This window comes from Dendrobates tinctorius, unplaced genomic scaffold (genome assembly GCF_039654945.1).
Source record: "Dendrobates tinctorius isolate UK_male_01 unplaced genomic scaffold, ASM3965494v1 ptg000022l, whole genome shotgun sequence".
Lineage (NCBI taxonomy): Eukaryota > Metazoa > Chordata > Amphibia > Anura > Dendrobatidae > Dendrobates > Dendrobates tinctorius.
In genome coordinates, this window is record NW_027361690.1 from 50,317,742 (window position 1) to 50,344,441 (window position 26,700).

The 26,700-nt window shown below is 42.0% G+C and overlaps 1 protein-coding gene across 2 annotated transcripts in view; it reads left to right on the top strand.

The window, feature by feature from the left end:
- MFGE8 (milk fat globule EGF and factor V/VIII domain containing) overlaps positions 1 to 4,308 on the top strand; it is an 80,776-nt gene extending 76,468 nt beyond the window's left edge. For both annotated transcript variants that reach the window (XM_073568708.1, XM_073568707.1), the window contains exon 10: positions 2,139 to 4,308. In XM_073568708.1, the coding sequence (XP_073424809.1) occupies positions 2,139 to 2,282 (144 nt within the window). In that variant the 3' untranslated portion in view covers positions 2,283 to 4,308. The remainder of the gene's footprint in view (positions 1 to 2,138) is intronic.
- Positions 4,309 to 26,700: the final 22,392 nt, after the last annotated feature.

The window sequence follows — 26,700 nt, forward strand, 5'->3', positions numbered from 1 at the left end:
ATGGGCCCCATAAGATGCTCCATACAAAATACACCCCATATAATGCTGCACAAAGGTTAATAATGCCCCCATAAGATGCTCCATAGAATAATATGCCCCATTTAATGCTTCATAAAGGTTATGGCCCCATAAGTTGCTCCATAGATTATTCCCCCATAAGATGCTCCATAGATTATTCCCCCATAAAATGCTCCATAGATTATGCCCTTATATGCTGCTCCATAGAATATGGCATCATGCTGCCTCATAGGATATGCCCCCGTATGCTGCCTCATAGGATATGCCCCCGTATGCTGCCTCATAGGATATGCCCCCTTATGCTGCCTCATAGGATATGCCCCCGTATGCTGCCTCATAGGATATGCTGCCTCATAGGATATGCCCCCGTATGCTGCCTCATAGACTATGCCCCTGTATGCTGCTCCATATATTATGCCCCCATATGCTGCTGCAAAAAAATGCCATACTCTCCTCTCCTGCTCAGGACCCGGCCTGAGATATTCACCTGTCCGGGGTCCATCGCTGCTCGCCGCTTGTCTGCTGTGTCCTGTCAGTGACTGCCCAGCCAGCATAGGGTGCAGCGCGCACGAACTACGTCACCGCGCCCCCTGCTGCCTAAACGTCACTGACAGAGGATGCAGCAGACAGCAGTGAGCAGCTGGACCCCGGACAGGTGAATATCGCTCTACTTCCCCCCTCCTGGCACGGTCTCTGCAGCCCCACTTCTTCCCGGTCTCCCTTCCTGCCTTCAGCGGTCACGTGATACCGCTTATTAGACTCATTAATATGTGCATATTCATGAGTTTTATGAGCGGTACCACGTGACCGCTGAAGGCAGGAAGGGAAACCGTGGAGAAGCGGGGGGGCTGCAGAGACCACGGCAGGGGGGTAATTATGATCTCTGACACCCCCGCCCCCCCTCCCCCCGCTGACTCCCAGGTATATGACTCGTGTATAAGCCGAGAGGGGGACTTTCAGCCACAAAAAATGGGCTGAAAATCTCGGCTTATTCACAAGTATATACGGTATATATATTTCATAAGTTTTTTGACAAATGTATCAAGTTTACGCAAAAACTAAATATTTCGAGTGTTGACCCAAATTTTTCAAGATTTCTGCAATTTTCACTGGCAACTGGATATCATCAGGAACTTGGCCACATACTTACTGATGGCAACCATAAAAGATTTAAAAGCACTGAAACAGCAGACTTTATGTGAAAACCAAAATTTATCTCCACCTCCAACATTTTCCCACTACTGTACTGTTCTTAATTTGGTGAGCATATACAACTAAAGCAAGCCCAGCTCTTCTACATTATCATGTTTAAAGGACCAGAACGTCTAAATTACCAGATGAAAGTTGTACCTACAAATAAATAACCTTCCATCAATCAATAGCACAAAGGAAGATGAGAACCTTTGTAATGTATCTTATGCAGAATAATTGGCCTGTGTGTGTAATGTCAGACTCTCCTATCGCCGTGCTCCTACTGATTATAGTAGCCATCTTCAGAGACAGCGGTAAAAACGGATTATCCGCTTCAGGCTAAATACACATGTGTGTTGCATTTTGCGCCTGCAAATTGCAGATGTGACCGTCTCCGGGTGCAGGAGCTTACTGCTGTTTACAAGCAATGGTTTGGTCTCTAAATCAAAGCAGACTAGAACATGTTCTATTTTTTTTTTCCTTCCACTTGGACTTGAGCTCTGTATGAAAAATAGTCCATATGCACTATCACTTGGTATTTTCTGCACACAAGGCCAAAAACGCCCTGGTGTGAACCTAGCCTTACAAACCCTAGCAGCAGAGTGTGTATGGAACTCTGTATCTGACCTTCATAGACTTCTGTGGGCAGCAGCTGTAACCTGATGCCTTAGTGAATTGACATTCTGTCAGATTTTACTAGCGCATTCAGAGTAAGTGATGAGTTCAGGAGAAGACGAGTCTGGTAGGTCAAAAACGAGTCATTCTATCTTTTAATGAGATGTATTACAAAGTTAGTTCTGCCGAGAATCGGGCAGCTCTTGGCCTCTTTATTCGTCTGTGAGTGTAATGTAATATATAATTGTATATTGTGAGTGCTGTGTGATATTATAAAGCAACTTCCTGTTCTTTAATATCTTGACTTTTGACAGGTGTTTCTTGGAAATACTGACAACTATTCCCACAAAAGGAACCTCTTCAGTCCTCCGTTCTCGGCCCGTTATGTGCGCATTCTTCCCCAGTCCTGGCACGAGCGGATCACGCTCCGGATGGAGCTTCTCGGATGCGACAACTGAACAGCAGACGAGTTAATGACAGTAGCATTGTGCACCAAGTGATCGATCAGTCACCATTTTCTTCGTATACTCCCCTCCTGTCCATGTAATTGTTGTCAGAATCCCGGGGGGGTCCTCAGTCGGTGGAAGGTCCCCCTATCTTTGGCTGAAGTGGAGCAGATTCCATGTAACTACACGATTAAGCTGCTATATTGGGACTTAACACTGCCAAATAACATCATTAATGCCCAAATTAACGGTCCTGACTGATCTGGGGGTAACTTAGCTGCTGTAAGATGTTCGGGGGAGCTGTAATTCGTGTTATGAATTTCTTGTTACCTTGTCGTGTAACCAGTTCAGTATTTTAAAGATTTGAAGTGCACTGTTCATAAACCACAATGCTGCTACTCCAGCCACTGGTGCATCAGCATTGGACAACTAGAGTCCTTTGTATTTCAGTATTCTAGTTCTACAGCACCGTTTTAGAGTGGGTTGTAAAGAGTCAATACCCTAAATTTGTGTTTGCTATTTCAATTTCATTTTCCTGGTCTGACCCTATATAGAATATGATCTTCTGTCAGATTCATCAGACAAGTAAAGCTGGCTCCTGTAATGTCTGGCTCTACGTGGTCCCACCAGGCTTCATCTTGATATGTAAATCATTTGGGGCTGCAGGACCTCTGTGAGCAATCATACAGGTTCATCTGTTTTGCTTCGAGGGGAGAATAGCTCTTCAACCTCAGCTTTCATAGAACCTGTATGATTGCTCGCAGAGGTCTGCAGCCCCAGAGTAGGGAATCATTAAACCTCAGCGCACACAAGAACCAAAGCTGCCCATACATCTTTCATCCTTAGGCCTCCTTCACACGTCTTTTTTTTTTTTTTTTCCTTTTCCAAGAAAAAAACCAAAAAAATTTTCATCATTCTGCTTGATTTTAGATTTTCAGTGTTTGGCCAGTTTGCCCGTTTTTATCATCAGTAATTTACGAAAAAAAAATTTGCAAAGCTTTTCTTACCTTTTTACAATATTACTTGCGTATAGCACACAGACTTGCGTGGGTGATTTTGATCCATGACTCAGAAAAATCACAGACATGGCTGTTTTTAATTTTTTTCTGTGGACTCCTAGTTCGCGGAACAAAAAGAGAAAAAAATGTGTGTGTGCGTTTATAGTATCTGTTTTTCACTTACATGTTTTACTTGTACTTTTGACAGACCTGTCAATGAGACCTTAGTAACGGTCAGCTGAACATTTCTTCTGATCTCCCCATCACATCTGAATTATAAGGCAGAGAAAGTTTTACATGTGCGAACATCTTCTCTCTAACATCATCTGTTGGCAGGACTCGGTACACAAAAGATGGATGGCTAGTAGTGCTGAGCGAAAGTGCTCTGATAAGGTGTTATCCCCGCATACTCTTGTGCTAACTGAGTGTCCTCGGCGTGCTCGAATAATATGTTCGAGTCTCCACACCTGCATGTCTCGTGGCTGCTCGACAGTTGCGACACATGCATAGATTGTCTATTTGTTAGGTGAGACATGCAGCTGCAAGGGCTCGAACATATTTTTCGAGCACGCCGAAAACACTTGGTTATTACCCAAGCGTGCTGGGATAACACCTTATCCGAGCACGTTCGCTCAGCCCTAATGGCTAGTCCTGCTGACATTGCAGGTTCAGAAGACTTTTCTTTAAAGTTTTATATAGACTTTTGGATGGGCCAGCAGAAAGTTTTCACAGAAATTGCCTGGAAACCTATAAATTAAACCCATTCATTGCAATGTCAGGGTTCTCTTGCAGTTTATGGGCAGTAAGCAGTGATTTCTATAAATTTCCACCTTTCTTTTCCTACAAATACAGTACGAAGTCATTAAATTTAGAAAGCCTCAACCAGAAAGGATATGGTTCTATCATAGTGTAGTGTCTGTTCACCTATGTGGAGGATTGGTTATTACCCTTTTTATAAAGTCACTGTAAGGAGCACTTTAACTTAAAGTTTATCTACAGTTTTAAAGGGCTTAATAAAATCCTAAAACATTACCGGCGTACCCAGTCTGTAAGAGGTGTTTTTTTTTCCTCTGACTTGAGAAGTGAAGCCTCATATTGGTAGGTGTGCGATTATTGTAATCCAGCTGTATAAGCCCAGGTTTGTGTTGTGTTTCAAAATGCATACAAGTATGGAGGCCATTTATTGCTGCTATCCCCGTAAACTAGATACTATAGTGTTTTAGAATGAAGGGAAAAAAATGTAAAATGAAGTAAAACTGCGTGAAGGCACCCTAAGGACTCATGCACAATGCTGCATTAGGCATACACACCCTATGATTTCACTTGGGAAAGCCACTACATATAAACACACTGGTGTGAAGATTTATCAAGATAAATGGGCCAGAATTCTAGAGCAGTGTTTCTCAACTCCAGGCCTCAAGACCCACCACCAGGTCAAGTTTTCAGGATTTCCTTAGTATTGCACAGGTGTTAATTTCATCACCTGCTCAAACATTAACAGCATTAACCTGGGCAATACTAAGGAAATCCTGAAAACATGACCTGTTGGTGGGTCTTGAGGACTGGAGTTGAGAAACGCTGTTCTAGAGTAATTTTGTACCACAAAAAAAACTCATGACTTGCACCATGTTTATTTCTTGTTTTAGAACAGAGGTCGCCAACTTGTGGCTCACAGCTGTCCGTCAACTTGGTGCATTAGCTTCCGGTGATGGAAACGCCTAGTAAGAGTAGATATCTAGACGGTGACTTGTGTGTAGTCCTGCACAGAGTAGAAGATCTGGATGGGTTAAGATAGGACACCCTGGAGCTTGGCATACTGCCTTGGTGGGATTTCAGTGGAATAGCTTTGGCTTTCATTACACCGGAAATAGGGGCTCTGGGTGTTACTACTGTGAGTGGAGCAAGAGCTGGATATGGCTCTCAGTCAAGACAGGTTGGGGACCTCTGTTCTCGAAATTCTGCTTCTTTTACAACAAGCGGTATGACCTCACAGAAAGGAGCGTGGCCTAACATTGCAAACCCGTGCATGGAAAAAACTGCTTGAATATTACGGCTCAAAAGGTAGCTAGTGGGTGGTGTAAAATGTAAACCATTATGCTAAAAATGGATCATTTTAAGATTAATCTAAGTTTGCACTGTCTAAGGTCAGATTCGTACTTCTTTGTTTCGCTAAGTATGGACATAGACATTTATGAAGCAGTTGCTTTAGGCTCAGGAGACTCGTTGGCTGTCTGTGTATTGTGGTCCGTATTTGGACCATGAATCCAGTCTAAAAGCATAGTTAGAGGGCCGTATAAATCTGATCAAGATTGCCCTGCAATGCTCGGACTGGTCGCTGATCTCCTGACCTAAGCGTCACAGCTGCATAGAAATTTATGAAGTTGTCTCGCTCGGGTTGGGAGAGTCGACAGCCAATCCGTGCATTGCGGTCTGATTTATACGACCGTTTGACTATGTAATAAGGCTAACCACTTCAGGAAAAAAGCCATTTCCAAAACCTCTTAAGAAAAACTTCTTTAACAAAATGAGCTTTTCCTGAAGTGCTTGTGCAGGATTTTGTATAACCTTCTTTTTAGGGTAGGGGACAAAAATTGTTTAACTGCAAAGAGGATTTTCTATCGAAATGAGCAGGTAGAGTCTTCCCAGTGGTTTTAAAGAGGATCCGCTTCAAAAAAAAACTGTGACAATAGCCTAAAAAATTGGCATTATTGATAACTCATGTCTTTTCCATGCTGTACTGTGATGTAGCTTTATATAGTACTGGTCCCAGCAAAATTTCATAGAAAAGCTATTCTACGGGTTACTGATGTCTCTGTGTTAGAGTCTCAGATGGACGCTATAAAACACCACATGAAAAGACCCTTATTTTGTTTGCTAGCTGTCACCATGCTTTTCAGTAAGCGTGTGTTTATATGTGCTGGTAATGATATAGGAGAGTACCACAGTTGTACATAATGCAGAACATGTATATAAATACTGCATTTGTATTTAAAGAAGCCATTTTTCTGTGTCTTATATGTGCCTTGTGCTTATGAAGCTAGAAGTTTGGCTAGGGAGAGCCGTGCTCAGTTTTCTCATCTTGATATAACAGAAATTGGAGCATTTTTATGGATTCCCACATCGTGCAGTGCAGATATCATTGCAAATGGAACTGAAATGTGCGTTTCCCATCTCTTTCGCAAAGTGGGAAATCCGTGCCTGTAAATATCAGAAATTGACATGCTGTTGACCTGAAACCCGCAGCCCATGTCAATATCTTCTGTGGATATATTTTGCAGTGAGCTCAGGAGATTTCTTAAAATCTTACGCAGAACGCTGGCCCTTCACAATGCAGTCGATTTAACACAAGAGAATATGCAGTGTAATATCTGCTGTGTTTTTGCAAAGTGTATTGGAGCAAGAATCTCGTTGAACATGTGGGAACTATTTATCAGCTGTCATGGTTTTTGCATGTGAAACATCACATGTGTAAAGATATGGTGAGTAGTGTGAGAAATGCACAATCATGGTCCCGTGTCAAAGAAGAGGATGTTATCTTTGTACGAATATCAGGAATGCACGATAAATACAGATGAAGCACCACTGTATCTGACTGGTAACTGTAAATTTTAGTTGTAAATTATATGGCAGATTTGTTGCACCAATTTCTGCAACTGAAATTCTGTCTCGCTTATCTCAATGTACTGTGTAAAAATCCCAAGTACCTGTTGCAAAAACAACTCTAAATGTATGAAATAAGTTTCCAGGTACCAACATTTTCAGAAACATACGAGGGGTATTTAATAATTTATCTTATCTGAATATGGAAACAACATTTTCTAAGAAAATTGAACTTGCTACTTTCAATGTAACCTCCCTTGACTTCAAGACACTTCGCTTCCAGAAATTGGATACTCTCAGAAAAGAAGACTTCTTGCTTCTGCATGAACCCTGTTACTACTGCTTTGACTGCATTACCATCAGGAAATCGTTGGCCAAGAACCAATTTCATTATGTTCTGAAATAGAAGGTAACTACTGGGAGCCAGGTCTGGACTGTAGGGAGGATAGTTAAGTTCCATTAAGTAAGCCACATTTCCAGATGGCAGCTTGTGATTTGCGAGGCTTGTGCGCTAGCGCATTGTCGGGAAGCAACAGCATGCCTACCAACAACTCCCCACAGTGGTTCTCTTTGATTGCCTTTTTTGTTGAAGCATATCTGTCTCCAGTAATTGTTGTCTTGTGTGGCATGAGTTTTGGTAATAAAACTCCTTCTGTAACCCAACACGCTAGCCATGATCTTTCCAGTTAACTGCTGGACACAAAAATTCTTTGGAGTTGGTGACCCCTTGTGTTTCCATTGCATGGACTCTTGTTTGGTCTCCGGATCATTGTGGCAGACCCATGTTTCATCTCCTAATAATTCCTGAATAGAGGTCTACTGGATTTTTGTAAGAATGTCTAAATTATTTTGGTTAAATTGCTGACAAGATTTTTTTTGCTCATTCATCAAAATTCTTGGCATCTACTGGGGTTTTGACCTTTTGACATCAAAACATCCTGAATGATACTGGAAGCCATGCCAACTTAAATGCTGAATTCATGAGCTGTAATATTGATGTTGACCCAGCTATCTTCCAAAATTATGACGCCTGTGGCACATTTTATTCTGAAAATGCTTTGATGGTTTACCCTGAACGGGAGTCCTCTTTAAATGATTTCTTACTCCATTTAAACTGCTTGGTCCAAAACTTTACTTGATAGAGGAAGGTGCATCATCACCACATACAGCAATTATCTTTTCATTAATTTCTTTAGGCTTTTCTTCCTTTTGTAAGGAATTTTTTCATGACACAAAGCTCCAAATTTCGCACTTTCTGTGTAGAGTCGCACTGTATTGCGATTGCCATCCTCACACTTAATAATTTTAACAATTTTACTTCTATAGCACCAAGACATTCCGCAGCATTTTACATTTTAGAAGGGACTTGTACAGACAATAAAAGACATTACAGCATAAAAATAACCACATTAAACAGATACCAAGAGGAGTGAGGGCTCTGCTCGCAAGCTTACAATCTATGAGGAAATAGGGGAGACATGAAAGGTGGATGGTAACAATTGTTTTCATTGTTCTGACCAGCCATAATGCTGCATGAACAGGCTACCAACCATTATGTGTTTAAAGAACAGACGCAGAGGGCTTTTAAATGCATAAAGTGTGTGAGAACATGATACAAGGGTCTTGTTTATGAAGAAAATTTTGAATGGGCAACACAGTGATAGATAAATCTATAGATAAATGTGTTGAGGTGGTAAGTCAGTCTGAAGAAATGCGTTTTTAGGGCACACATAAAACTGTGGGTATTGGAGATTAATCGAATTATCCTGGGTAGTTCATTCCAAAGAATTGGCGTAGCACGTGAGAAGTCTTGGAGACGGGAGTGGGAGGTAAGGATTATTGAGGATGTTAATCTCAGGTCATAGACTTAGATGAGGGAGGAGATGTAGGGTATTGCTGAGCCGTGGGTGAGAGTGATAAGTTTGTATTAAACTCTGGAGTGGGTGGGTAACCAGTGCAATGACTGACACAAGGTAGAGGCATCAGAGTAACGGTTGGTGAGGAATATGATTCTGGCTGCAGCATTCAAGACAGATTGGAGAGGGGAGAATTTGAATATCTCTTTCTAATCCAATGGAGTAATTATATAAAATATCACTTATTGTATACTTTTTTAAAACACATTTATTATATTTAATGTTTAACAAAAAAGAACCACCACCAATTATTAATACAGCATAAGATATACCTACTGATGATCACTAATAGGTTATGAATAACAAAAAAATGGGCGACTCTCCATAAATAAAGCCCATAAGCGATACTAGAGTCAAAAAATCCCAAAATTCAAGTTGTATAGAAAGTTAAAAAAAAAATCACTGTTTATTGTACAAACACTAAATAATTTACACAATCACAGATAACATTCATCTAAATGAGAGTACCTTCATGGTGAGGAACACATTCCCAAGGACTGCAGGCTATACAGAATACACCAAGGCAAAAAAAGAGTATAAAATTACAACACCACCTGGAATTAAATATCAATTTAGTAATATAGCTGGGAGCTGCTGCATGGCTATTAATAATTTCAGCAGTCTCTAAAATTTGACCAATATCGCTGTGCCCATCAAGACCTATACCCGCAGCAGTTCCCAGAAAGAGCCTCCATACTTAGAAAACCGCCAAGTTAGTTGCTTCATAAAGTGCTTCATACTTAAATAGTGCAGTTACTGTAGCAAATTCTTACCCATGTGGGGGCCTGTCCTGACCTTGCTGATGCCAGACGCGTTTTGCCCAATAGGGCTTCCTCGGGGTGCTGTGTGGTGGCAGCTATGGCTACTGTGCCATATATAGGGGACTGAATTGAAGGAACCTGGTCCGTGCCATCTTTAGAACACCGCGCATGCGCAGGAGGTATGTAACCACCCATCGCGTCACTTCCGGCCATCCCGGAATCGGGCGAGTGTCGGCTGTGCAGCTACACTCATGTCATGGCTACACTGACGCCCAGCGGGGCCGTGCAGATGCCTTCAGTGGCGCGATAGGCAAACCCACACTGCGCATGTGCCCAGCTCTTCTATGTGAACCCAATATGTGAGGGATATTAATTATAACACTAACCAATGTATACCGCGCATATGTCAGTCTTTATTGTATACACACAAGATAAAAAAATAATTATCTACTACATTCTATGGTGTTACCCCAGTATGTAAAAATCCTTACAATTAATTAAATATTTTTATATACGCTCTATAGTATTAACTAGATAGAAAGATAAAAGGGGAAGGGGGGTGGTACTGCTGAAACAATTAGTACAAAAACACATTAAATGCACACATTCAGACGCAAAAAAATACATCCTAATACAACATGTAGTTTGTCCACAAAATACATGAATTTAGGGCTGCAGATGTTCTTCATCTGTAGGACCCCTTCAGTTTTTTCCCTATAATGGTTCAGTAGGATCACCAAAGAATAGAATGTCTTTAAAACGCAACCTCATAGAGATTGTCTTATTAGTCTAACAAAAACAATTAAAAATGTGCATAGCATGCCAAACAATATTAAAAAACGAGACTGAGGACATAATCAAAGAAATGGTGTAAAGGACAGATGCTCATAAGTCCATGTGGGGACATTGTGCCCAGGGTAACTATCCACCGGCATTCTAGTTGTGCGAGGGCTCGTTTGTAGTCCCCTCTAGCTCCGCAATATTTGCGGTTAATTCTACGGACCAAAAGCCCTTTTGGGTTTGAGTCGTGGCACAACCTAAACAACAGTAGACGTGTAATCGCTCTACACGAGCATTAGACACGTGGACGTGCCTGGCGGCAGTGAGTTTTTTCCTGAGCTCTAGCCGTTATGACGCCACGCTCTGCTCGCTAATCCTGGAGCTCTTAGAATTCATTTTGACACACAACTATTTTATTTTTAAAGACCGTTTTCTTTGGTAGCAACACAGCACTACGATGGGCGCGGCCTTGCGCCGTCGTACGCAAACCTCTTTCTAGGATTTTGGGAGAGGGGGTTTTTCGGCGGCGGCGTGCAGGCCGCGTCCCATGCGCGGTGCTGGTGCAGATTTATAGACTATGTTTTGATTATTTGGCAAGGGACCGTGCCTGGCTTTGGGGACTTAATTGGTGAGCTCAATAGAAATAATGTAAATATCAAACTTACATATAAGATCGATGCAAGAGAGATCGACTTTTTGGACATAAAAATATTGGTGGATGGATTGGGCAGAGTACAAACGGATGTCTTCCGAAAGGAGACTTCGGTTAACTCTCTATTATATGCTACCTTAGCCCATACCACCACAATTGTGTCAGCTGATGGCACCAAGGAGTATAAAATACTCTCCTATATTTCTTGTAGTACTAAATTTTTGGTGAACTATGCATCTTGACTGTGCAAATTAGTATATGTGGGCCTAACATTCCGTGAACTCCGTATAAGGACACGAGAACATGTGAGGGACATTGTGGTGGCCAGGGACTCCACTGATCTTTCTAGCCTAAAGACGATCCCCAGGCATTTTAGGTTGTGACACGACTCAAGCTCAAAATGACTTTTGGTCCATGGAATTGACCGCATTTATTGCGGAGCTAGAGGAGGGCACTACAAACGAGCCCTGGCACAACTAGAATGCCGGTGGATAGTTACCCTGGGCACAATGTCCCCCATATGGACTCAATGAGCATCTGTCCTTTCCAACATTTCTTTGATTATGTCCTCAGTCTCGTTTTTTAATATTGTTTGGTATGCTATGCGCCTTTTTAATTGGTTTTATTTGTTTGTCTTATTAGTCTCTCTCTATGAGGTTGCATTTTTACCACATTCTATTCTTTGGTGATCCTACTGAATCATTATGGGGAAAAACTGAAGGGGACCTACAGATGAAGAACGTCTGCCGCCCTAAATTCACCACCAATTATTGCAGTTACTACTGTGGTACTATAAGTATTCACAATACCCACAACCTGCAATATTACTACAAAGGATATTATTGAGTATCCAACAATTTTGTATATCACTGCAATATATTGTTCACCTGCAGTAATATAATCCAATATCCTGTTCATAAAGTGTTCTAGTGCCTTACCAGTTATAGCAAACTAGGTGCCCTAGTGGCTGATGTTTCCTCCACATGCCAGGTAATCAGTGCTCAGATGTCTCATCTGATGATCTAATGTCCAACATTGAATGCAGTGAGTGATTGCCCAAGCTCTGCAATTTTTATCTAAGCCCTATGCGTTTCATCATCTATATAAATAATTGCCTTAAATTGTCTGTCATCCACTTCTGTCTGGATGTCCCCGAATCCCACAATCTATTGCGCCGCACCGGAAGTACGCCGACCGTCATTTTAGAACACCAAAGTGATGCCGCTCGATCCAGGACGCAGCTGCGATCCCGACTGCCGCTGGGATCCCAGCTGCCGCTCGGATCCAGGCCACTGCTGCGATCCCAACCGCTGCTGGGATCCCAGCTGCCGTTCGAATCCATGCTGCCTCTGCGATCCCGGCCGCTGCTTGGATCCCAGCCGCTGCTTGGTTCCCAGCTGCCGCTCGGATCCAGGCCGCCGCTGCGATCACGTGGCTGTGAAAGGGGTTTAACGAGGGGGTATAACGCGAGGGGTGTAATGAAGGGGGTATAATGAGGGGGGAGTAATGAGAGGGATGCCGCGCCAGACCCCCGCCAGGACCCACCACCTGACTACATGCACCTGATCCCACCGCTGTATGCCCACCCACCTCCGTACAGTCACAGCCAGCAGGAAAGACCATGGCTTGAGGCCTGTGCTGGAGATTGGGTGCGACCACCCTCTGGTGGCGCCGCACACCATCTCCAGCACAGGTTGAAAAACACCGTTTTTCCTGCTGGCTTTGAGAGGGGTGTAATGAGGGGGGAGGAATGAGAAGGATGCTGCCGCCGGACCCCCGCCAGGACCCACCACCTGACTACACGCGCCGGATCCCACCGCTGCCTGCCCACCCACCTCCGTTCAGTCACAGTCGGCAGGAAAGACCACGGCTTGAGGCCTGTGCTGGAGATTGGGTACGGCCACCCTCTGGTGGCGCTGCACACCATCTCCAGCACAGGTGGCAAAACACCGTTTTTCCTGCCGGTTGAGACCACACGGAAGTAGGTTGGGCAGCCACCCCCAGCACCACAAAGCTGCCTCCATCGTGATGTTACTGCCCTCCTGATGCGATCGCATCGGGCACACATCTAGTAGTAATATAACTGCCGTGATCATCAGGGGCTAGCAGTGTTCAAAGATTATAATTTACGTTGGTTATATGGATTCCTATTCTTGTTTAAACATGTCGGCATGGTTGCAGGGGAGAGTTTGGTAAGAGGGAGACCAATTAGATGAGAGTTACAATAGTCCAGAAGAGAATGAATAAGAGCAACAGTAAGAGTTTTGCAGAGTCGAAAGTAAGAAAAAGTTGAATTCTAGAATTGTTTTTGAAGAGTAGAAGATGAGAGCAAGCCAGCGATCGGTTGTGGCAGGTGAATGAAAGCACTAAATCAAGTATGACCTCAAGACAGCGGGTGTGTTGCTGGGGAGTAACGGTAGAGCCTCACATGGAAATGGCAATGTTGGGAATAGGTAGGTTAGTTGAGGGAGGAAACACAAGGAGTTCAGTTTTTGACAGGTTCAGTTTCAGATAAAGAGTGGACATGATGTTGGAGACAGTGGTAAGATGATCACTGGTGTTTTCTAATGGTGCATGCGTGATATCAGAAGTAGAGGTGTATAATTGGGTGTCATCAACATAGAGATGGTACTGGAAACCAAATCTACTGATTGTCCAATAGGGGCAGTATACAAGGAGAAGAGGAGGGGCCTAAGAGTGATCCTTGAGGAATCCCAACAGTAAGGGAAAGATGAGAGGAGGAGAAGCCAGCAAAAGATACAGTAAAGGAACGGTCAGAGATAGGAGAACCAGAGAGAACGGTGTCCTTGAGGCAAATGGAGTGGAGAATAGTGAGGAGGAACTGATGATCCACAGTGTCGAATGCTGCAGAGAGATCCAGGAGAGTTAGCATGGAGTAGTGACCATTAGATTTAGCTGTTAGTAGATCATTAGAGACTCTAGTGAGGGCAGTTTCAATAGTGAGTGAAGAGCAGAAACCAGATTGTAAAGGGTCAAGAAGAGAGTGATCTGAGAGAGAGCGCGGATTAGACAGGAGTGACCAAGGGTTCCAGGAGTTTAGAGATGAAGGGAAGATTAGAGACCGGTCTATAGTTAGCAGGACAGTTTTGGTCGAGGGATGGTTTTTTTAAGAAATGGATATATGATGGCACGTGTGCCAGAGTTGTCGCTGTCTATACTGAGTTGTTCTATGTATAGGAGGTGCAGCTTCAGCCAGGGCCCTTTGCACTGAAACATTATAATGAAACACTGCAGAGTCAGGACATGAGAGGGAGAAGATTGGGTCCAATGATGGACTGCAAATTCATCATAGGTTTGTGTTTGTTAATGGCATGTAAATTTCTACAAGTCTGGAAAGTGGGGGTGTCCTAAGAGGGCTGCCATTCCTTGATAGAGAATGAAAGAAGGTTGTGGTTAAGGCCCTGTCTCACTAAGCAATCTCGGTAGCAAGATCGCTGCTGAGTCACAACTTTTGTGACGTAACAGCGATCTCACCAGCGAGATCGCTGTGTGTGACAGTGATCAGCGAGCGGCCCCCCTGCCGGTATCGCTGATCGCTGGAAGAAACCTCTGGACATTTCTTCGGTCGCTGGTCTCCCGCTGGCCAGCAGGCATCGCTGTGTGTGACAGCGGGAGACCAGCGATCAGGTGTAAAAAAATAATAAAAAAAAATATAGTTATTCTCACCTTGCAACGTCCCGTTCAGCCATCCCGCCTCTCTCCACGCTCCGGTCCCAGTGATCCTTTGCATGAATGACCGTGAGACTTTATCCCGCGAGACCGTGACATCTCGCGGTCATTCGTGCAAAGGATCACTGGGACCGGAGCATGGAGAGAGGCGGGATGGCTGAACGGGACGTCGGAAGGTGAGAATAACTATATTTTTTATTTTGATTCTATTTTCTACAGCGATAGCCAGCGATGCCGGGCGCTCGGCATCGCTGTGCTGATTGCTGGTGAAGCTGTCTGTGTGACAGCTCACCAGCGATCACATAGCGACTTACCAGCGATCCTGACACCTTCATATCGGTGTCGGGTTCGCTGGTAAGTCGCTTAGTGTGACGGGGCCTTTAGAGCGCAGGAGAGAGGAGTTGGTAAAATCTCTGATTCAACCAAATGTAGCAATATTGATTGCAAAATCCATCTTCACAGTACAGCTGGACAATTACCCAAAACATACCGTGAAAGATACCCAGGAGTTTTTTAAGACAAGTGGAATATTGTGTAATGGTGAGTCAATCACCAGATCTCAACCCCATTGAGCAGCATTTCACATGCTTAAAAAAAAGTTTAAAACCGAAAGACCCACAAACAAGCAACAACTGATGTCAGCTGCAGTAAAGGCCTGGGAAAGCATCACAAAGGAGGAAAGCCAGCGTTTGGTGACATCCATGGCTTCCAGACTTCAGGCTGTCATTGCCTGCAAAGGATTCTCTACAAACTCTACAAAAAATTTATTTGGTAAGTTAATTTGTCCAGTTACCTTTGAATCCCTGAAATGAAGAGACTGTAGAAAAATGGATGCGATTCCTAAACGCTTCCCAGGATATTTTTGTTCAACCACTGTAATTAAACCTGAAATTCTACATTTCAATTGCATCTCAGTTGCTTCATTTAAAATTAAAAGTAGTGGCAGGCAGAGCCCAAATCACGAATATTCGGTCACTTTCCACATTTTTCTTGACTTCACTGTATATAGCGCCATTAATTCCACAGTTCTTTACAGACATTATCTGCGTTGCAATGCTCAATAAACCATGACTCGACCCTTCCAAAAAAAAAAAATCCATCAACCAACTCGTGTGTGGGGGGGGGGGGGGAGAGAAGGGGGAGTCAAAACCAAATAGCATGTCTAAATTTATTGTACCAGCAGTGGCAGACCAGTAAGGTTGTGCAGCCCTAGCTTGTAAAAACTGTATGATCCCTACAATCACTGGCTGAAGGCATGGTTTAGCATTGTGTGCTGTTTATTCTAAGGATAATTGAAAGCATTTGCAGATCAGGGTGAATAGGAAGAACTGAAGTGATATGCTGCAAGGGATTAACGGTATTTCTGGTGCCAGAGGCTTTGGCTTAAACATCTTGAGTTACAGAATGACATAGATTGTATGTATGTTTGAGATGTCTCTTACTGGAGCCAAACCATGCATGGGAAATAGGTGTGGTTACTATATGAATTTTTCCTGGGGTCATAAACCAGGTGCTGGGGTCTTGGGCTTTGCTCACAAAATAAACTATAGCATTGTATATGGAATGGCCATTTCTTGTGCTAACAGAGTCTCAGGGTACAATTAACCACAACCCTCCAGCACCTTTGTGTCCTCAGAATACTCCCATAGATTACATGTCTATGTATCCTAATATAACTAAACATTTCCATGAGCTGTAAAATCTGTACTCGTATAAAGATCACCGACAGAATACAGATCCCTAAGGGTACCATTACACTTAGCGATGCACCAGCGATCCCGACCACGATATGACCCGGTCAGGATCGCTGGTGCATTGCTAAGTGGTCGTTAGTGAGCTTCCAAACAGGCAGATCTCACCAGCGACATAGCAGCGGTCGGGGGTCGCTACTTACCTGTCAGACGAGGCGATCCTGATGTCCGCCCGTCCGCGTCCACGCGTCGCTCGTCGCCACAGCAGGAAGCCCAGCAGGAAGTGGCCGATGAGAAATGGTCCAGGGCGTTCTCGTGCGATCAGCGATAATCAGCGGGGGAGCCAGTCGGAGGTAAATATCACGCATAGCGATATCGCTATCAATATCGCTGCTGCATCACAAAACCAGTGACGTTCTAGCGATATTGCTGTGTGTAACGGGCCCTTAACGCACAGTGGGACTTGTTCACATGGTACATTTTTGCGAAAGTAAAAAACTTAGTGTTTTACAATGCCTGCAAAGTTAATGAAATTTATGAAATCTCAAGGTTTGAACCATCGAAGTTTTTTTTTTTTTTTTTTTTTTTTAGAATCTGCAGCAAGTCTATTCCCTAAGAGGGAAGAATAGGAAGCATTTAAAGAGAACCTGTCACCCCCCCAGGAAAGAAAGAGGAGGAGGGAGATGGGGGCAGGCGCAGCTATAGATGCTCACTGCGCAGGTGCCAGATTCCCAGCCAGGTTCTGGGGCCTCCGCAACATGCAGGCGCGATAGCCTGATGTCAGTTCCCAGGCAGCACACACTGCACATGTCCGAGAACTGTTGGCACAGTGCAGGCACCGGCATGTAACCGCAACACAGCCGGCGGCGCACAGATGCAAGAGGGGGATGATGGATGGCTGGGAGGCGGCTATTACAGGGGGAGACACCATACCTATGGGACTCAATACAGGTATGGGGAGCAATTTATAAAAGTCAATATTTCAGTGTTACTAGGGATCAGAAACATAAGAGCCACCTTCATAGAATGCAGCCTTAGTGCTGCTGAAGGTGGCTCTTTTACTTAAAAACGGATGGATGAACACAGAACTGAAATACATGCTAAAAAGGAAGAAAAATATGTTCATCGCATGGATAGAGGGAGGCATATCTTAATAAGTATATAATGTTGTCTGCAGAACCTACAGGGCACGCATCAGATTATCTAAAGTTGATAATGAATGACTTGGAAGAGCAATAAAAAAAGATTTGGGGGTATGTCAAAAGTAAAAGAAAAGTCAAAGATGCTATAGGATTTTTACAGGATGAAAATGGTGAAGTGGTAAAAAATATATGTTAAGAAGGCTGTACTTTCAAATTCCTATTTTGAATCTGTTTCCTCTCAGAAAGTGAATGTAACATTAGCTGATATTCACTGTACAATTGAAGAAGTAGAAGAATCCACACTATCCATAAACAGAGGGATAGTGAGGGAAGACTTACCTAACATAAATGAATTAACTTTTCCAAATCCAGATGAATTACATCCTAGGGTACCAAAGGAGATACCAGAGGAATATATTGAACCACTCTCCATAATCTTTGAAAATTCTTGGAGAACAGGAGAAGTCCCAGAAGACTGGAGAAGAGCAAAATGTCTCTATCTTCAAAAAGGAGAAGGTGGACCCAGGAAATGACAAGCCTGTGAGCCTTACTTCTATACTAGGAAAGATCTTTGAACAAATTATTAAACAAGTACCTGGATGAGAATGAAGTGAAAAGAGGAAATCGGAAAGCCGATCTTTCATCGTTTTTAAGAAATCTCAATATGGAAGAGGCCAGGAGCCATTTGGTGAGCTGCATTTCTTGCTACATGTTCACAGACTTACCAGTGGAAAAGCCAAACTTCACATGCCACAAATGCAAGCTTGTGTCCCTGTTGGAGGAAAAGTTGCAAAGTCTCGAAGAGAGGTTAGCTACGTTGAAGATCATTAAGGAAGGCGAAGAGTTCTTAGACAGAGCAGAATTATCTCTTCATGTTACAGAAAGAGAAGAAATTCGAAGTGCATCTGAAGAAACAGAGGAATGGAAACATGTAACCCAGAGAAGCAGGAGGATCGGGAGGCAGTCAGCACCCATACTGCTCAGGAACCAGTACCAGGCTCTCACGCAGGAAACCAATGAAGAAATACATCAGGATAAGACTTTGCCCACAAACAGCAACCTTGTACGCCTTCAGAGTCCTCCTGGATGGAGAAAGAAAAATGTTGTGAAGAAGAAACTGAGAGTGGTGGTCATGGGGGATTCCCTGTTGAGAGGAACAGAGGCCGCTATCTGCAGACCGGATATAACTTCAAGAGAAATGTGCTGTCTTCCAGGTGCAAAAATTAAAGATGTGTCTGACAGGATATCAGGACTCTTCAGACCTACAGATGACTACCCATTCCTGCTACTACATGTGGGGACAAATTACACCGCAAGAAATGACCTGGAAACCATCTGCAGAGACTTTGAAGACTTAGGCAAGAAAGTGAAAGAACTGGGAGCGCAGGTGGTCTTCTCTTCCATCCTCCCAGTGGATGGCCATGGAACAAGGAGGTGGAATAAGATTCTGCAGGTGAACAACTGGCTACGTCGATGGTGCCGTCAGCAACGATTTGGATTTCTGGATCACGGAGTGAGTTACCTTTACGATGGACTACTTGCTAGAGATGGGGTGCACCTTACGAAGACTGGAAAACAAGTATTTGGAAGTCATCTTGCTACACTTGTAAGGAGAGCTTTAAACTAGAACAACATGGGAAGGGAAGCAAAAGACCAGAAAAAGCCATACACCTGACAAATGCTATTGAGAACTCTGCTATTAGAAGTGGAAAGGAAGAACAAAGACAAAAGAATCTAATTAATAAAAATATTGGAGAAAGAGAAACCAATCACAAACTAAAATGTTTCTATACTAATGCACAAAGCATGGGCAACAAACAAGGAGAATTGGAACTAACGCAGGAGAAGAAATATGATGTCATTGGAATCACTGAAACTTGGTGGGACAATACACATGATTGGAATACAAGACTAGAAGTATACAACTTATTTGCAAGAAACAGACTTGATAAACGAGGAGGAGGTGTCGCATTGTATGTTAGAAACGCGTATATCTGCACAGAGATTGAAGCTTCAGAGACTGGGAGTTCTGTGGAAACTGTTTGGGTAAGAATACAAGGACAGAACAATGGAAAGGACACCATTGTAGGCATTTACTACAGGCCGCCTGTGCAACCTGAAGATATGGATGAACTCTTTATGCATCAAATGGCCAAGTTCTCCCAAAAATATGACATTGTTGTCATGGGAGATTTCAACTATCCAGACATTTGTTGGGAATCTCTCTCAGGCAAAACTAACAGGTCAAGGAAATTCTTATCCTCTCTGGCTGACAACTTTATCTTCCAAAAGGTAGGGGAGAAAACAAGGGGAACTGCTACCTTGGAACTAATCCTTATAAACAGGGAGGAAATGGTTGAGGAGGTAAAAGTGGCTGGGACCCTAGGAGGTAGCGACCATGCTATTTTAGAATTTTGGATAACTAGAGGCGGAAGACCTGTGAAGACTCAGACGTCAAGGTTAGATTTCAGAAAGGCAGATTTTAAGGGATTCAAAAAGAGAATTGGAGGGATCCAATGGCTGGATATCCTTAAAGACAAAAATGTCCAGGAAGGATGGGAAATCCTTGAAAAATGAAATTCTCAAAGCACAATTGTTAACAATTCCGAAAAGAGGGAAGAATAGGAAGCATTTAAGGAAGCCAGGATGGATGAACACAGAACTTAAGCACATGCTAAAAAGGAAGAAAAAAATGTTTATAAAATGGAAAGAGGGAGGCATATCTAAAGAAGAATATAATGCTGTCTGCAGAACCTGCAGGGCACAAATCAGATTTGCTAAAGCTGACAATGAATTGAGGCTTGCAAGAGATGTCAAAAGCAATAATAAAGGATTTTGGGGATATGTCAAAAGTAAAAGAAAAGTCAAAGATGCTATAGGATTTTTACAGGATGAAAATGATGAAATGGTAAGACAGGATGTTGAGAAGGCCGAACTTTTAAATTCCTATTTTGCATCTGTTTTCTCTCAGAAAGGAAATGTGACATCAACTGTTCTTCACTGTCCTATTAAGGGAATAGAAGAATCCAGGATATCTATAAACAGAAAGATAGTGAGGAAACACTTAGCTAACCTAAATGAATTCAAGTCTCCAGGTCCAGATGAATTACACCCCAGAGTACTGAAGGAGATAGCAGAAGAAATTTTTGAACCCCTCTCCATAATCTTTGAAAATTCTTGGAAAACAGGAGAAGTCCCAGAAGACTGGAGAAGAGCAAATGTTGTTCCTATCTTCAAAAAGGGGAAGAAGGTGGACCCAGGCAACTATAGGCCGGTGAGTCTGACTTCTATACCAGGAAAGATCTTTGAACAAATTATTAAACAACATGTATGTCAGTACCTGGATAAGAATGAAGTGATTAAACAGAGTCAGCATGGGTTTGTAACTAGTAAGTCATGTCAGACTAACTTAATTTCCTTCTATGACGGAATCACTGATTGGGTGGATCAAGGAAAGGCTGTAGATAGAGTATATCTTGACTTCAGCAAAGCATTTGACAAAGTATCTCATACAATCCTTATTGAAAAAATGACTAAGTATGGAATGGACAAGGCAACTGTTAGGTGGATTCATAACTGGCTTAGTGATCGGACCCAAAGAGTGGTCGTAAATGGCTGCACATCCAGTTGGAAGAATGTCTCAAGTGGGGTACCACAGGGCTCTGTCCTGGGCCCTGTATTGTTCAACATCTTTATCAACGATTTAGATGAAGGAATTGAGGGTAAACTGATTAAATTTGCTGATGACACAAAGCTAGGAGGGATAGCTAATACTAGAGGAGAGAGAGAGGATTCAAAAAGATATAAATAAACTGGAGAAGTGGGCAGCAACTAACAGAATGGTTTTTAACAGGGAAAAATGCAAAGTACTACACCTGGGCAATAAAAATGAAAAAAGCATATACAGAATGGGAGGAATAGGCCTAAGGAACAGCACATGTGAAAAAGACTTGGGTATACTAATAGATCACAGACTGAATATGAGTCAACAGTGTGATGCAGCAGCAAAAAAAAAGCAAATGCAATTCTAGGATGTATTAACAGAAGCATACAGTCTAGATCACGTGAAGTCATTATTTCCCTCTACTCCTCTTTGGTCAGACCTCATCTGGAATATTGTGTCCAGTTTTGGGCACCACATTTTAAAAAAGACATCAACAAACTGGAGCAAGTTCAGAAAAGAGCAACCAGAATGGTGACCGGTCTGCAAACTCTGTTTTATGAGGAAAGGTTGCAGGATTTGGGATTGTTTAGTTTGCAAAAGAGAAGACTGAGAGGAGACTTAATAGCTGTCTACAAATATCTAAAGGGCTGTCACATTGTAGAAGGATCAACTTTATTCTCATTTGCACAAGGAAAGACTAGAAGCAATGGGATGAAACTGAATGGGAGGAGACATAGATTAGATATTAGAAAAAACTTTTTGACAGTTAGAGTGATCAATGAGTGGAACAAGCTGCCACAAGAAGTGGTGAGTTCTCCTTCAATGGATGTCTTCAAACAGAGGCTGGACAGACATCTGACTGGGATGATTTAGCGAATCCTGCTTTGAGCAGGGGGTTGGACCAGATGGCCCAGGAGGTCCCTTCCAACTCTACGATTCTATGAACCATAGTCAGCATGGGTTTGTACCTAATAAGTCATATCACACTAACTTAATTTACTTCCATGACAGAATCACTGACTGGGTGCATCAGGGAAATGCAGTAGATATAGTTTATCTTGGCTTCAGCAAAGCACATGAAAAAATATCTTATACCATCCTTATTGGAAAAAATCACCAAGTATGGAATGAACATGGATTCATAACTGTCTTAGTGATCAGACCCAAAGAGTGGTAATAAATGGCTACACATCTTGTTGGAAGAATACTTCAAGTGGGGTGCCACAGGGCTCTGTCCTGGCCCCAGATGTGGCAAGTTCTTCAATGGAAGAGTCTTCAAACGGAGGCTGGACAGACACCTGTCTGTGATGGTTTAGTGAATCCTGCTTTGAGCAGGGGATTGGACACAATGACTCAGGAGGTCCCTTTCAACTCTACCATTCTATGATTCTATTCTTTCAGTATAATTTGCAGCATTTTTAATCTATTTAAATGAAGTGGAAAAATGGTTGAATAATGATTGATAAAGAATTTCCATTTCTTCTTTTACTAATGAACGAGTGAACAGTCTCCATTTACATTACACAATCTTTAAAAGATCAAAGATAATTGTTTTGCATATTTAACCCATTTCATATACGGAGTCTTTTTGACACACAGTTCAGCTGTTCAACTCATTTACATTACACAATTATCGTGGATGACGGTTCATTAGGGTTAGAATCTGAAAGTTTATCAGCCAGTGTAAATGGCCCTAACGGCACATTCAGGCGGTCATATAAATCTGGCTGAGATCGTAACACAGTACACAGACTGGCCGGCAGTTCTCCCGACTCAAGCATGAAAGCTGCATAGAAATATATGAAGCTGTCACGCTTGGCTTGGGAAAGTCGCTGGCTAGTCAGTGCATTGCGGTCCAATCTCTGTCTGATTTATATGATTTATATGACTGCGCACTTAAGGAGAACATGTCATGTGCGATAATGCTATTAACGTGCAGATATGGGGGGGATATCTGCAGGTTAATAGGTCTCTAAAAGTGTCAGGCTGCAGTACTGAAAGTGTGGCACCCAGGAGAAAATGAACTTTATTTCTCCCGGGAGCTGCCCGCTTCCAATCATATCAATTCTACCCAGCATAATTACAGTCACCGGTCACAGCACTGAGAGCAGCAGCAAGCATGCACTCGACACTGCCTCAGTACATTAATGCAATAGAGTATTTTTGTGGGGGTTTTCGAAGCAGAAACTGGTCATAACATTCATGTATTTGAGGATTTGGACAGTTTTTGCTCCAAAGCTTTTATTAGTATATTTGATAAAATTAATTATATCATTTTTAATCGCGTTTCTCCTTCTATATCGCTATGGGTATTTAATTAAAAAATTTGTAAAGGAAAATTTGTAAAGGAAAAGAAAAACATCTCTAAAAACACCAACATAATAGCTTTACTTTTTTTCCTAAATTCCTAGTAATGAACTTTTGGAGTAGCCACGGCTTGCGCAGCAGATAGTAGTCTTTTTTTTTTTTAGTTTTCTGTTTTGTCCAAATTTTATTTCCTAGCACTATGTAAACCCCTTAGAAGAAGAAGCACGTGAAACGCGCGTCAGGGGTGCTTGTTTCGCTGCCTCACATGTACTTACTGAGCATGTATTAATGCCTATTATTGGTGTTATTAATGTCTCTAGCCTTTGCATTGGATTAATACTCATCTATTTTGATTGGCTGTATGTGTTTTTTAGTAACAGCATTCATCTGCATTTTGTGAGAGACATTTATATATTGCTATTTGTTGTTTCCTGCAGTCACTCACATTCATCATCATAGTGCCTGCATTCCTTGAGTGGCTCCAAAAACCCTCCTTTTGAATTTTTTTCTGACATGTTTTTTACTTTCTTGAGGCCTTTATCACTATGTGTGTAGGATTTTATTCCACATTAATCTGTTACTGATTTATGATTAGCCTCTTATTGCATGTCACAAAAAAATGTGTTGCGTAGATTTATTCAAAGAGGCTGTATTTGGTCTTTAAGTACCCTGTATGGCTTATGCCTATGTGTGATAATCTCTCTTTTATTTGTTACTCTTAATGTCTATGGAATTGTTCAATAAAATATAACATTTTTATGCATTTTTTGGCTATCTCTTCCATATTATTATCAGTTTTCTTTCACTATGTAAACCTGTTGGTAAAATATTCCTCATTTTGTTTTTCTTAATGTCGGCCATGGTGTACGGCTCCTGTTTATAAACAGGAATCCACAGTTTCCCATTCCTGCACGTGTAACATCTGTTTGTGGAGACAGTCTATAGAACTCCAGACTGTGCTAGATTACAGTGCTGTCCGTACCTTTTGGGGTCACCTCAGGATAGGCTTCAGTGTGTTCCAACAGCCACATTATATACATGATATATCTGAATTCTCAGCATTCCCATTGGAATTTCCACAGCTGCTGAATTTCTTATAACAACACAAATGCAACAATTATATTTCTAGCTTTCATATGAGAAAAGATCTAATGACACAGAAGCACCTGCAGTGCAGGCGGCTCCAATGAATCTTGCAAATAACATGATGCATATTTCTAAGGTAAGATCACTGGGGTAGGCATATAAAATTTTATTTGAGAGATGTCACACATATTGGCACTGTGCATGTATGACCTTGTAGCCCCCAGCCATATACAGTCAATGATGAAAATTATTGCCAACGTTGAAATAGTTCCAGAAAAAAAAGTATTTCTCATAGAAAATTATTGCAGTTACACGTTTTGTTCTACACATATTTATTTCATTTGTGTGTATTCGTACACCACAAAAAAGAGGAAAAATGACAAATTGGAGAAAATTTAACACAAAAACCCCCAAATGGCCTTTCCAAAATTGTTGGCACCTTTCCAAAATTGTGGGTAAACAACTTTGTTTCAAGTATGCAATGCTCATTCAAACTCTCCTGTGACAAGTAAGAGGTGTGTGCAAGATGAAAATAAGTTGACTCAATTTTTGCATTATGTGTCTGTGTGTACTACACTAAACATGGAGAACAGAATGAGAAGAAAACTCTGAGGAGTTGAGAACCAAAATTGTTGAACAATTTCAACAATCTCAAGCTGTCCTGCAGGCTCAGAGTGCATCAGTGTCAGCGTAAGCTATCCGTCGACACTTGAATGAAATGAAATACTATGGCAGGAGACCCAGGAGGACTCCACTGCTGACATAGAGACATAAAAAAATTGACTGCAGTTTGTCAAAATGTATGTGAGTAAGTCAAAATCCTTCTGGGAAAGTGTTTTCTGGACAGATGAGACCGAGAGAGCTTTGTAAAACACATCATTCTACTGTTTACGGAAAAAAGAATGAGACTTACAAAGAAAAGCATACCGTACCTACAGTCAAATATGGTGAAGGTTCAAAGATGTTTTGGGGTTGTTTTGCACCTCTGGCACTGGGTGCCATGACTTTGTGCAAGGCATCATGAAATCTGAAGATTACCAAAGGATTTTGGGTCACAATGTAGTGCCCAGTGTAAAAAGCTGGGTTTGCATCTTTGGTCATGGGTCTTCCAGCAGGAGAATGACCCCAAATATATTTCAAGAGTCACACAGAAATGGATGGAAACAAAGTGCAGGAGAGTTCTGAAGTGACAAAAACTTGATTCTAGCTCAACCAGTTGCTCAATGCTCATCCACCTGGGGCTGAGAGTTCTGAAGTGGTCAGCGATGAGTCTGTATCTAAATCTCATTGATCAACTGTGGAGAGATCTTAAAATTGCTCTTGGGAGAAGGCAATCTACAAATATGAGAGAGCTGGTGCAGCTTGCAAAAGAAGAGTGGTCCAAAATTCCAGTTGAGAGGTGTAAGAAGCTTGTTGATGGCTAAGGGAAGCGATTGATTGCAGTTATTTATTCCTTAGGGTGGTTAACCAAATATTACGCTGAGGGTGCCAACAATTTTGTCGGCCCCATTTTTATGGTTTTGTTTAAAATTATGTCTAATTTGCCTTTTTTTAGTTTTTCAGTTTTTTTGTGTTGTTCCAATATTCTCAAAGGAAATAAACATGTATAAGAAAACGTGTAATTGCAGTAATTTTCTGGGAGAAATACTTCATTTGATGGAATAATTTCAAGGGTGCCATCACTTTCGTCCATGACAGTATCTTTTTTTGCACAATTGTGAATTTATCAAGACTTGCGGTATATTCAGTTTGCGTTTGAGGAATCTCTTCGAAAAAGCCTAAAGGACTGTTCCTATTGAAATCTATTGAAAAATAAATATGTCGTTTATTCATTCAGGTTATTGAACATTTTTCACTAGGTTCAGGATTCCGAAAATGGCAAACATTTAAAAGAAGTATCCTGAGCATTCTTTGGGAATTTTCTGCTATGAAGCCACTCCATTCTTTGAAATAAAAGTCAGTGGCAAATCTTAAAAAATGCCAAAAAGACGCCGAGGCATCTTTTGTATTTTGATCATATAAAACACAATTTTGTTAATTAATTAAAAAAAAATTAGAGATTTGCCCACAAAAAAACCTCTTGAACCTTTGCAAAACATTCACAGAAACACTTCAGGAAAAATAAAAAATAAATCAAAACAAC